We start from the raw sequence: 14,578 nt of genomic DNA, 5'->3' as shown, positions 1-14,578 counted from the left end.
GTCTTAATGTTTATTTTCTTAGGAAAAATTTCTTTTGAATTTATTATCTAGGAAATATTTATTGATTCGTTTATAAGTTTGATCTAACAATATCGAACTATGATAAATTAATCGTAGAGATTCTATTAGATTCAATATGATCATCTATTTTTAATATATCTAACATAAAGTACTGACATAATAACCAGTTCTTATATAATACTTATTGGAAATTGCTAACCATTGAAACAAACAAGTGGATAGAAACTGTATACCGATGACAGACATTTGATTTCATCATCCTTTTTCATGTTATCCTAACTTTATATTTACTCTTCTACGTTTCTAAATTTTTTTAACTACGTGTTTATTTCTTATACATAACACTTCATCGAGTACTCTTTTCTGGCAATATTTCCTGCAACTTATAACGTTACTCACATCCTCTGTTGTCCGAAGGACAGGGTCCGAATACAGCTCCATTGTTAATAGATTCGTTAAAAAGTATTCCAGGACCCTGAAGAATGCATCCTCTAAAACTTTCACCAACTATCAGTGAGTCGTTAACATTGTAATCCGGCAGAGTTAAAATGGCAGCATTGTATGTGGCATTTGCGATAACCTGCACAACAAACAACGTAATTAACAATGCATTTGTGAAATCTTGGTAAATAAGTAGTTTCGTGTTACAATGATACTTTCTTATATCTTTTTGTCTTTATTTCCACCTTTTAACATAACATTTAACAAAATATTTTAACATATGAACGTTAAAAATTTCTATCGTTTTTGTTAATATCTTTGATAATTTTCAAAATACCGATATAATCGTTTATGAAATATATCACAATAAAATTTAGATCTTCTTAATTTCTTAATACAAAACGAAAGTAAGTATGGAATCTACTGTGGTATGGATAAATGTGAACAGAATTTATAACAAATAAATCGTTGCGTTTGATTTTATCGTGTTGCGAATTATTATACGTTGAATTAAGTTACTTTCACGTATGCACGTTGTGCAACTATATACGTATATTTTATAATATTATAAAGATAGATAATACGTATATTTACCTGTGTATGACCAGCTGTACTCAAAGTAAGATTTCCAAGTCTGAAGAAGAGATTGACATTATGCCAGGCGTTGTTTAGTAATCTAGCGTTGAGTCTTGCTTCGTGGACTTGCTGATCTACGATTGCAACGAAGAGAAGTCCATCGTGCGTGACCTCGAGACTTATGGAGTCGTCTTTGTACCTTTGAACAAAGAGCCTCCCACCTTCACAGGTTCGAAAACTCAAACCGCTATGTCTGTGCACAGATACGAAGGAGTTTAACTTCAGAAAGGCTGATCCATTGAAATAGGCCTCCCGTGGATGATCTTCGGCATCCTTTCGACGTACGTCCGGTGCTTCGTGTGTGATCGCCAATAGGCTGGTTAATACTGCAAGGATACATATTATGTAATGTCAACAAAGTACTGAATAAGACGTTCAAACGTGACATTAGAAACATGCATGAAATTAATTATAGAATAGGTGATACTTTACCGATATTTACTTTATAATAATCGTTCAAACGAGCTTCGGTAAAATTTTATTTCAATATCAAAATAAATGGCAAAGAAAAATATCATTTTTATCGTTTTAATATAAAAATTATAATATTCGTTTGAGTAAAACTTTCTTAAATAATTTACTCTTTATTTTTGTAAATAAAGAATTTTTTGTTATTTGTCTTTTGTTATTAAGGGGAAAACGAATAATGGATCGTGATATATTTGTTTAATTACTAAAAAAAAACATTTAAGATGAGATAATTGCTGTTAATTAATCTCTAAAATTTATTATAGCTATAACTTTTTTGTGTTCATTTTTTATTTTAGAAACATAAAACGTTCACAGATTATATTTGTTCTGAGATTATTCTTTTTCAAGACTATCTGCTATTAAAATTAATATTATAATATTATACTGTATATATAAATATAATTATATATATGACATTAATTATGCTATATATTAAAATATTATTATATAATTATATTGTTATGATTAAATATTATAACATAATATATAATAAATATATATTATAAATACATATATATAATAATTATTATATATTATAATCAAAATGATAATATATTATAATAATTATTAATATAATAATAATTTAATTTATTGTTAAAATGAAAACATTAATATTATTAATATTGAAAAATATATTATATTACATTAAATTTATTCAATTTCAGTAGGTTGAACATGGTTCAAAAAGAAAGCACTTGCTCTTCTAAAATCAATAACAGTATTGATGATTCAATAAATCAAAGCGGATCTTGAACATATTATCTTATCGTAAGTTTTATTGAAGGTAATTTAGGATCTTCCGATTCGTTTACCGTATTAAAATCGGGGAATATTTTGTACTATCCCTACAATTAATTGAAGTTAAAGTAAATTCAGTATAATACAATTTCGAATAACTTGTAACCACAAAATTGAAACGAAAAAATATTTTTCCGCTTAAATAATTATTTCAATAAAAATAGATTGAAATAATGCTGAATTTTCTGGATTCGATATACATTCTAACAACGGATTTAAATATATTTCATAAAATTTCAAGTTAAATATACACGTAACACAAATGCATTAATTTTTCTATGTGCAAAAAGAGATAAAAGTTTTGAATTTATTTTATATTTATGAAATCACACATGGAATATACTCATCTTGCTATAAAACTAGAACATACATACAATAATATTTCATAAACAATCGAATTCCCTGCGATATCTTTAACTCTAACTCTACATATATATATATATATATATATATATATATATTAATAATAAGGATATCATAAAAATAATCATATATACATATAAATATATATCTCCATTTTAATTATAATCATTGTAAAAGAAATTCATTTTAATCGAACGTAGTTGTAGTTGTTTGATATAATGTGAAAAGAGCATTCACTGAGAATGCTCGTATAGTATAGTTAAATAAAGTATAATAAAAATAGTAAGATAAAAACATATTAACGATCGTCTTTACAAGCGTGGAAAAATCAATAAAAAAGAAGCTATAGTGAGGAACTTGGTGGGGAGAAAAGCAAAGTAAGTACATACCCCCATTTGGTTAGGTACATACATACATATATAAAACTTATGTATTAGATTTACTGACGTAACGGGTCTTCTGCAATGACCGATAGACGCACACATAGCGAAGGTATATGCACGCATGCACGAACGTCGAAGATCGTTGTCTTCGAGGTGCAAGCCTTACGATATTCCGCATAGAGAACGTTTGAGTCACGCTATCGAGATAAATGATAACAAAATGGAAGTCCGAAAGGAACCTATAACTGAAACCGGTTATAATACATTCCTTTGTCTAAGAACAATATGTTGAAATAATATTAATTTCCTATTGCAAATTGACACAACGATATTTACACGTTTATAAAAAATTATTGTCAAGAGAATATTAATGGATCATCTCTAATCATCTGAATTATTATTATTATATTTGAAATTTCTTTAGTTTTAATTGGTCTGCATTAATTTGTTCATTACTATCGACATAGCGTGGTTTATTATTTCTTTGAATATACGGTTCAAGTCTCGTTAAAAAGATATTCATCAGACCATATAGATTGTATATCTAATATAAAATATATATATATATATATATATATATATATATATATAAAACATTGTACTAGTAATCGTTGAAAATGAGATATAATTAATTGTTCGTTACTCTGGTACGTTTCATTTCATACAATGAATGAATTTGTTAAGATAAAATCAAATAGATCGTGATTGTGTTATCCTAAGACATAATTATGTTCAATACATTAATATGTCTTATAAAATTAAAATATCACAACTAACAGAATAATCAATTGTTCAAATGTACTCAATTATTTTCAATACTTTACTTCATATTACTTATAAAATTAAAATATTACAACTAATAGGGTAACCAATTGTTCAAATATGCTCTATCATTTACAATACATTAATATTGGTCATAAAATTGAAATATAATTAATAAGTTACCAATATAATTAAAATTGAAATATAATTAATAAGTTAACCAATTATGTGCATAGAATGAGATGAAAAGAGATTGGAATTTCTATTATTATCTCACCGTCGTAATTAAATATTTATTAAATATTATATAAGATTTGATAATTGGAAAAAAATATATATATATAAGTATATTTATTAAAAGGTAAAAGATAGATATGAGTCATCGAGTCCGAAGACACGTCGAAAACGACGTTCCGTAATCATGATTCATAACGTGTGAGCGTTGAGTTTCCGTATCCTTTTCGCATGAGCGCACGCGATACGTTCAAGGATGGTCATGAGAGGAACGACATCACCTGTCTAGCATACAAAGAATTTACAGGTAGAAACAATAAGATGTCTTGATATGTACATATGTATAATTATGTGTGTATTAGTATGTACATGTATGGTCTAAACGTTCACTGTTCTCCTTATAATGTTCTGTCTCTTTCTCTCTCTCTCTCTCTTTTTCTTTTTCCCTCTCTTTCTCTCTCCCCTACTCTTTCCTTCTACGCATTTATCAATGATTTACCGATTCTCTTGTGAGAATCTTGAAGAAAAACGACGAATAGAAATAAATGTTGAAAATTAATATGTGTTCCTCAAAGATGACCAAGATGATAAATTGTGTCCTTGAATCTCTCGACTCGACTTACTAAGAAAACAATTTAAAAGACACGATATTTTTTTTTCTTTCCTGTTTTTCCTGTTTTTTGTTTCTTTTCTTTCTTGTTTCTTTTTTTCCTTAATGTATTTAGATAAAGAGGCTTTTTTTAAATATCATATGTTTATTATATTACATGCGAGATGTACATTAAACTTTTAACACGTATATAGGACTTACTTTATTTTAATCTCAACTAATCGAATTGCTTAATATATTGAATAATAGTGTCAACAAATTTATGATAGATGAGATGACTCATGAATATGACGCTATGTAAATTAGTATATTGATTCTTTCATAAATTATACGACAGTAACAATATTTGAAGTTCATTGATGGATTATATGATCAGGTTCGTTTTATATATAAAAAGATATTATAGAAAATTATTTCATCTAATATAATGCTTTAACAAAAAAAAAAAAAAAAGAAAAGAAAGGAGACATATGACGTTTAAAAATTCGGTAAAAAGTCATTTTGCGACTTGAACTATAGTTTATTTAATGAGCATTATTTACTCAGATCCTTTGAAAATTGTTAAGTTTGACGTTTAAAAAGATCACGAAGAAAACACTTAATTGATGATATTCCTTTTTCAGATATTGCAATATAGTACTCGAACGGTAATCTTTTGCTTCGGAGAGATTCAAGATACTTAAAAGTAACAATGGACCATAAGAGAAACGACATGGCTCGGAGTCGACAGAAGCATCGAAGTCTCCATCATAACGAAGCGCAAACACTAGAAATTTTTATCGTGGAGAAATTGCCTCTGGTTTATGGCATATAAAATGAAACGATTGATCGTGCTTATACAAAGAAATAGAAAGTTCTGACAAGAAAAGAAAACACTGAGAATATTCTTTAAACAAAAAAAAAAAAAAGAAAGAAAAGAAAAAGAAATAAAAACTGGAGATAAACTTATCTATATATTTTCATCTTCTTTCTCTTTTTTCTGCTTATTGTTTTGTTTTTTTTTAAATTACTGAAATCTTTTTTTTTCTTTGTCTTTGTATCTATCACGAATATTTATTCACGAATATTACAATTTCTTTTTTTATCACTTTGAAACGTATACAAAACTGACTCATTGGTATGTATGTGGTACATACTTACATACGTAACTAATAACGCAATAGGTGTGAGAGAAACGCCCTCGTGCCGGTATTCGGGATTTATGGACGTTACGATCGTCAGGTTTTCCCACGTACAAATGCGAACTTCTATATACATAAGATTACGAAAGTTTGTGCATTCGTGACAACTTCGTAAACAATATCCGTTGAAAAATCGTCGAATGTTACTGTCAATCACGACTAAATTTGTCATGCATAATCCATTGTTCGACATAAATATATACTTATAATTTTAATTTCAGCTGACTACCGATTAAATTAAATGTAAATATTATAATTGATACATTAATATTATTCTTTATTTCTAAATTATATAGTTTATTAATCGTATTAATTATTTATAAGAACAATACTATCAACGAAATGAGAAAAGAGATGTATAACTTTAATTAATATGACGATCATGTATTTTTATCCGTAAAATATGTTATTTTTTTCGAAATAAGAAAAATATTTTGAATATAGAATATTTATTAAGCGATTCGTTCTATGTGTAAATTAGTAATTTGTATGATTACTATCATATCATCTATCACTTATAAATTCTTATAATTTAGTTTTAATTAAGTTAGTTAATGATAATTAATAATAATAAATATCAAAAAATAATTGGTTTTTAATATTTGATAGTATATAATTAAATCGAAATAATAAGAAAAGAAAGATATAACATTTGTATGTATAATCTGTTTTCGTTAAATGACGTCATACTAAGCACTAAATCACAAAAAATTAATAAACTTACTAATTTCATAGGAACGATCTTTTATTAAGAACCAGATATCTATAGATTTTGAAATGAGAGATTTGCCTTGAGCCATTTTCGCAGTAAATATAGATTTATTTTATTTAACAAAACAAATTTATAATAATTGCAGTAATGAGATTCTACATTGCTAATCGTTAATGATAAAAAGATTTTATTGAATACAGAAACGTAAGCATATATAGGAAATATTAAGTTTACTTAGCACTCTCTTTGTGACAATGCCGATAGCGTTTATCATAGAGCATGTAATTATGAATTTAATAAGAAAAATTTTCATCTTTTTCAAGATATGGTGGTAGAAGACTTCCTTGAATTTCATCTTCCGGGCTACGCCCCTATTTAGATGGAAGAAAATTCCTATCAGAATCTAAAGTACCGGTTCTTTGATCAGCTTATGGATCGGTGAATGGATCTTCCATTCATTTCAACAGTGGTTCTCACGAGTCTTCAATGCTTTGCCCCTAACCGCCATGAGATGCGGGGATAATATTATTATCGTCGATGGGAAAGTAGAGCCGTGATCGTGAAATACAATGAACCGATGTAAATCCAACGTATTTTAGCGGTATTTTTTAAAAAGAGCCACAAACAAATTCTTAAAAGAGCAATGACCTTGAGAAACAGAATGACCCAGAGATATAGATATCATAAGTTACTATATTAAATTATCACTTCTATTTATTTGACTAGTATTTTTATGAATTAATGATAAGTATTTTGTAAAATAAACGATCAGTTTAAGTATACGAATATTTTGATTAGTGTAAATAATTACGTGTCATAATTGCGTGAGTCTTACGTAACTTATATTACGTATTGATATTTTGCTCTAAATATTATAGCTTCATATAAGTACATATATACATACATATATATATATATATATATGTATATATAAAAATATATGTATGATGTACGTATGTACGTACGTATGCATGTATGTGTGTATGTATATTTATTTGATCTTAATATTTTGTTTTTATTTAAAGACTGATAACGAAAAATTTATATCTTTAATTTTAAATAAATAATTTAATATTTACTAATAATTGTATACAATGTTTTGATATAATAATTTCGGTGGGAGAAATTAAAATTTTGTAGGTATTTATTTTCTATAAAAATTATCTTTGATATTTCGATAAAATTAGTCTGGTCAGTTCTTTCATTTTTAGCATTAACCTGTTTATAATAAATTAAATAGATCCTTTTGAAAATTCTCAAAAAATTAATTAAAAATTTTAATTAGCTCTTTCTTTGGTTTCATTTGATTCAATCAATTAGTTTCTATAATCAACAAAAATTTACATACTACATAGACATAAACAAATATTTAAAAAACCTTATAATTCTATGCAGAAAACTTCAAACAGAAGTTGAAAAATTTTCATTTTTATTAAAAACTATGGCAAACAAATTCTTTTCGCAATAATAAATTATGTACACGAATCTAATTATTATTGATATTAGAATTAAATAAAAAATAAGATTCTTCATTATAGATGTCAACATTAAATATTTGCAGCATATAACGTTTACATAATTCTTTTTATATAACTTTTTTATGTAACCTACTTTTCAAAATATTATTAGAATTCTTTGAATAATTTAATTAAGATAAATAAATGATAGAAATATAAATATTAAGAAAAATATAATGAAAATTCTACTCTTTTTAAATAAAGTTTTCATGTAATATAAAGTTTCTAATATAAATGCGTTAGGTAGTTAAATCAAATAGAATCGAGAGATTATCCAACGCGATTTGATCGCATAGCAATAACGACTGCGTTCCGAATAGCGTTCTATCGCAAGCGAAATAATGTGAGGCTAAATGCGATTGTCCAATCACATGATTATTGAGTTCATTCGCTGATCGAAAACCACATCTCTTTAATTACTACACGGTTTTTCTCTCTCTCTCTCTCTCTCTCTCTCTCTCTCTCTCTCTACACACATACACATACACACGCGCACGCGTATATATAAGGTGTTTCATTTTTAAATATATTCCTAAATATCTCCAATACTATTGATTTTACAAACAAGTGTTTTAAATAAAAGTTATTAGGTTTTGTGGATAAATGCTCTTATTTTATAGAGGACGTTGTTATTACGATACGAAAATCATATCAAGTTTTTTAAATGAAAATCAATATTTCACTCTTAATCAAAGTTGTAGAGAATATCAATATGAATTGTGCGAACACCTACAGTATATCTTTTCATCGATATTTCATCGAGTTATAACGCCTTGAAATTTAATAAACAAGATTGTAATCGCAATTAGCCGATCAATTTTTCCGTATAAATCTGATAATCAATATAATCAACTTGATAAATTAATGAATTTTATTGTCTTTTTTTGTTTTATTTATTTATTTATCTTTATTTATACATTTTAGATATTGTAATCACTAGAAATACTCATAAAAAATATATCTACTAATTATACAGTTTATTAAACTTCAAGGTACTATAACTCGACAAAATATCTATGAGAAAGTAGACTATAGATACTCGTTGGATTCGTATTGATGTTATCATATTACCATATTAGGTTTAAAATATCGATTTCCATGTTATGACTTTCATATCTTGACAAAAGCGTCCTCTATGAAATAGGTGCAATAAATATTACATTTCCGTCATGTACGTAGCAATTTTTATTTTAAAGAAAGTTCGTTTACAAAACCGGATTGGAATAGATATTTGACTGTATCTTATAAAACGAAACATGTATATGTATATATAAAGTGTCTCAACGAAAAATATCGACTATGATTATTATGAAATTTAATTTCTTCCAAAAACGTTAAAACCAAAGTCGATAAATTTGCGACAACCACGAAAAACTGTTCCACGAAAAAAATTGATTTATTCCGATGTTTTTGGTTGAAAAAAATCATTAGATTTCATAATAATTCTGGTGGTACACTTTTCATTGGGACACTACACACTACACACTACACACACACACACACACACACACACACACACACACACACACACACACACACTACACACACACACACACACACACACACACTACACACACACACACACATGTATGTATGTATGTATGTATGTATGTATATATATATATGTATATAAAACTATGTAGGTATATATTTTACTTTTATTCTTTCATTTTATCACCCTTCTCATTAGATTTTTTACCCACTACCGAGTAATAGAATAATAATATATCGGCGGTAAGAGCGTGTCAGAGTGCAGGCATCGTACTCAATTCCTCTCTGTCTCGTCTCTACGTTAAACGAGATTAATTTCACCCGCGTGAATTTCACAAGGTAGTCGTATATAGTCGACTTGCGTAATGAGATGAACGGTGAAAGCGCATCTTTGATGCAAAACGGTATGAGGGATACGTCAAATAATATGTATATATATATATATATGTGTGTGTGTGTGTGTGTATGTATATAAGAAAAAAAGTGTAAATATTAACCAGAAAAAATAATAAGTAAGATAAATAGTAGATAATGATTTGCTTTATTCTCTTTCGTTTTGTTCAGAAATAATTTTGTTAAGAAATAAGAATATAGGTTTTCCAAAGTTCATTTTTTCTTTGTTAGTATCAACAATATACGTCGGATAAATATTTTATTAATACGTTTATTTTATTATTTATATTATATTTTTAGTAAAAAAAAGCAAATAAATAAAAAATAGAAAAAAAAGAAAGAAAATGATATGTCAAAAATTGAAATTGAATATTAACATCATTCATGTCCGATTTTATAAAATTTTATGCAGAATAATATTTATTTTTAAATCTATATTGTATTTTTTTAATCTATAATGGTCTTTTTTTTACTTTACAAAATCTTCTAAAATTACGAATATAATACTGCAGTAAAGGTATCTAATACAAAATTCTACTTGACAAATTTTCAAAGTAAGTATTATTCATTCGAGTGTAAATTTCAATCGGATACATAAAAAATATAAAAATGTGAAATATTAATATAAAAAATGTCAAGTAAAAAAAAATTCTTTTTAAAAAGAATATTATTAGTTATATTTTTATCAATCATTCTTTGAATTCTATTGTAATTATTTTTCCCAGATTTTTGTATGATTCACGAAGCTATTATTTCACAAATAGGTACACTCAAGAAACGAGCTGTTCAGGTAGGATAAGCCGTTGTACGCTGCCATAATCAATAATAACGGGAGGAGAAATTACTAGTAAGAAGGAACCAGCGACTCTTCAATAGGGTGACTGTGATTTGCCGTTTCATTGATCGTAGCCGTTAACGTATTTTTCATTGATTACTTTTTTTTTTTTAAACGACGACAATCTAACGGTTTAAAATTTTACAAAAACTCATAAAATGCTGTCGTAAGCTGCTTTAATTATATTTTTATACAACATTATAACGATATTTGTTTCTCCTTCGTGTTGTTGGCTTTAAAAAATTTTCTATTTCAATTTTGCTATAAATAAACTAAAAATATTAATTGAAGGTAGAACAGTATTATTATTTATTTCTAAAACGATTTCTATAATCTTATAAGTGATGTTAATAAATCAAAAAACGTACAATATAATACATGTACGCAAAGATTTATTCATATCAATTTTTTAAAGTTTTGATAAATATCTAAAAGTTACAAATTATTATCATTTAATCCTTTCCACTCTAGCGTTGCGTATAGTAGTCGATTAATAAATCTTATTGATTTTTTCTTTATCGGTATCCATCCTAATATTAAGCAGAGAATTTTATAATATAAAAATGCTAAATTGTGTTACATTCAATTCCACTTTATCCTCACCCAATGCTATCATTATCACCATCATTATAGTCATCTCTATTATAGATAGATGTATAATTATAACTGTTAGTATTAATAGTACTATATTATTATAATTATATTATTATTATTATTATTATTATTATTATTATTATTGTTATTATTATTATTGTTGTTGTTGTTATTATTATTATTATAGTTATTCTTTTGATATCATAGTTATTGTTTTCTTTCTTTCAAGTATCTCTATTTTTTTTCTTCAAAATATCTTAACAAAAATATATCAACTATTATTATAACAAATATAATCATTTATTATAGGAACTATAAAGGTTAAATATAATTTAATATAATTTTATAATGATTTAGTTTAATTTTATAACAGAGTCCAACGAAAAATCATTGTCTTTTGATAATCGACATGCACATACACACACATTCACACATAATAGAATACTTAAAAGTGGAACCGTTCTAAAGGTAAAGTTACCGTAAAGATAAATCTTAATCATTTTTCATTAAAAATTTTTTAAAGTAAACTTGAAAACTTATTTCGTATTCTTGAAGTGTAAATAATATATTTTCTTTTTGTTTTATTATACTCCCATAAAATTTCATTGTACACTTAAATATTACTATAATGAAATTTAAATAAAGTTAAATATATCGGAGTACGTTTTTGCCTTGTTGAATGAGAGAGAGAGAGAGAGAGAGAGAGAGAGAGAGAGAGAGAGAGAGAGAGAGAGAGAGAGAGAGAGAGGGAGAGAGAGAAAGAGAGAGGGAGAGAGGGAGAGAGAAAGAGAGAGAGAGAAAGAGAGAGAGAGAAAGAGAGAGAGAGAGGGAGGGAGAGAGAGAAAGAGAGAGAGAGAAAGAGAGAGAGAGAGGGAGGGAGGGAGAGAAGGGGAGAGAAAAAGAGAGGGAGAAAAAGAGAGAGAATATATGTCGACATAGCAGAAAATCAAGTATGCGGTTCTATGAGCGGAAATAAGAACGGAAGACAAAAAGGGTTTAGAAATTATGAGAGAGAAAGAGAGAGAGAAGGACAGACAAACAGACAGACAGACAGACAGACAAAGCAAAGAGAGAGAGACAGAGAGAGAGATAGAGACAGAGAGAGAGAGAGAGAGAGAGAGAGAGAGAGAGAGAGAGAGAGAGAGGACAGATAGATAGAGCGAAGAGAGAAAAAGACAAAAAAAGAGCGAAAGAGAAAGAGATGGAGAGAGACAGACAGACAGACAGACAGACAGACAGACAGATAGAGCAAAGAAAAAGGAAGACAAAAAACAGAAAAAGAAAGAGAGACAAACAAACAAACAGATAGAGCAAAGAGAAAGAAAGACAAAGAGAGGAAGAGATAGAGAGACAGACAACAGAAGCAGGGAAGCATTTCGTGCGCTTCGCACGGATAAATTCCCGCAGCATTGTGCTTCGATCGGGACATTGTGGAGGACAGTAGTATAATGACACGTTCCATGTCACGTGGTTGACGTTCATAGACGCGCGCACATTATAGATACGACATGGAAAATCGTTGTAGAAGAAAATATTAAAACCGAATCGCTTATCTGAAATTGGCTTATCCTGAAATTGAATTAAGTGTTAAGGAAGAATGATATATGAAGATAAAGTAATCTATTTTGAAAAATAATTTTTAACTTCGTAAGGATAATTTGAAAATAATTTTTAAATTCGTTATAAAGTAAAGTTATAGATTTGTAAAAATAACGAAACTAAAATTTTTATTTTAGTAATTTAATAATCGACAAGATTATTATTTTAAGAAATATCTTTAATAAGAAACATATTCATTATTCATATTATCGTATATTTTAAAATACAATGAATGGAAAATAGAAATGAAATGATATAATTATAACTAATAAAAATTAAATCTGTGAAAAAAAAGATACACACACACACATCTACCTATATATGTTATATTGTATAATACGATTTATATATTGTTTATTATAATTTAAAATATGTATATAAACAATAATAATAAAAAGAATATAAATGTATAAAAAATATTGAAAATATATAATTTATATATTATATTATATTATATAATCTTTTCTTGTTTCTTTTTTGTGTTTCTTTTAATTTTTTGTTTGTTTGTTGTTGGCATATCTTTATACTTTTCTTTCAATTCGTATATTAGCAACTCAATATAATAATTTTATTATTTTGCAAGTAAACGCCATTATCATTTATGTGCTCATCACGTAACATGAAACGCATTAAGATAAATACGTCACATTGGCTTCGATTTTTTCAATCGACTTTTAATGTTGATTTAATTCGTTGATTTTTAAACAAATTTGTTATCCATCGATAAAACTATTTAATTAATTTCAATTTCATTAGTAACTCATTGAACAAAAAAATTTGTTTCAAGTTCATCATATTCATTAGACCTTATTCTTCTTGATCACTAACAATTACAATTATTTATATATCGGTGAATCAATGCCATAGATCAATTGATTCATTTTATTTCGAATTATTACATTTTTAATATATTAATGTATTAATATATAAATAATATTTAAGTTTGAATTTTTCTTACAGGGGCATAGTTGCTTACCGACGAAAGAAAATATTGAAAATTGAAAAAAAGGAAAAATAAAAAGCAAAAAAGAATTAGTGTCAGCCGTAAATCATTTTAACGTTACTCTCTAAACTAAAGAGGATTTTTTTTGTCTCTTCGTACGCATTTTCTCGTCAAACGCGTTTAACTTGGAAACAGATAGATATATGATACGAACACGAGTCGAGTCTCATTGTCCGCTCGGAGAGGCACACTTTTGAAAGAGCCATGTACGCGTTCTAAAAACACAACGTCGCCTCGACCATGGCGATCCTTTTGTGCTTCGAGACGATAGGAACGACTACGCCCACAGATACAATTGTTGATCTCTCTCTCCTCTCTTTCTCTTTCTCTATCTCTCTCTCTCTCTCTCTCTTTCTTGCTCTCATTCTCTTTCTCTATCTCTGTTGTGTCTCTTTCTCTTGTATTAGAAGCGAGAAACATATCCACAGGAAGGAAGGAATCGCGTCACTCGAACGAGAAGTATGGCGACGAGCAATGTAGAAGTCAAGAAACTGTAATATCAAAGATCGGTATTATGGACGATGATTTCAAAAA

The 14,578-nt window shown here is 27.4% G+C and overlaps 1 protein-coding gene across 2 annotated transcripts in view; it reads right to left on the bottom strand.

Annotated features, from left to right (window-relative positions):
* LOC127071680 (protein crumbs) overlaps positions 1-14,578 on the bottom strand; it is a 46,051-nt gene that overhangs the window by 13,083 nt on the left and 18,390 nt on the right. For both annotated transcript variants that reach the window (XM_051011223.1, XM_051011224.1), the window contains exons 2-3: positions 1,057-1,424; positions 421-601 (exon numbers count right to left, since the gene is read on the bottom strand). In XM_051011223.1, the coding sequence (XP_050867180.1) occupies positions 421-601; positions 1,057-1,424 (549 nt within the window). The remainder of the gene's footprint in view (positions 1-420; positions 602-1,056; positions 1,425-14,578) is intronic.

Source organism: Vespula vulgaris, chromosome 22 (assembly GCF_905475345.1).
Source record: "Vespula vulgaris chromosome 22, iyVesVulg1.1, whole genome shotgun sequence".
Taxonomy (NCBI): Eukaryota; Metazoa; Arthropoda; class Insecta; order Hymenoptera; family Vespidae; genus Vespula; species Vespula vulgaris.
The sequence above is the reverse complement of the archived record's forward strand: the minus strand, read 5'-3'. Positions and strand labels throughout refer to the sequence as shown.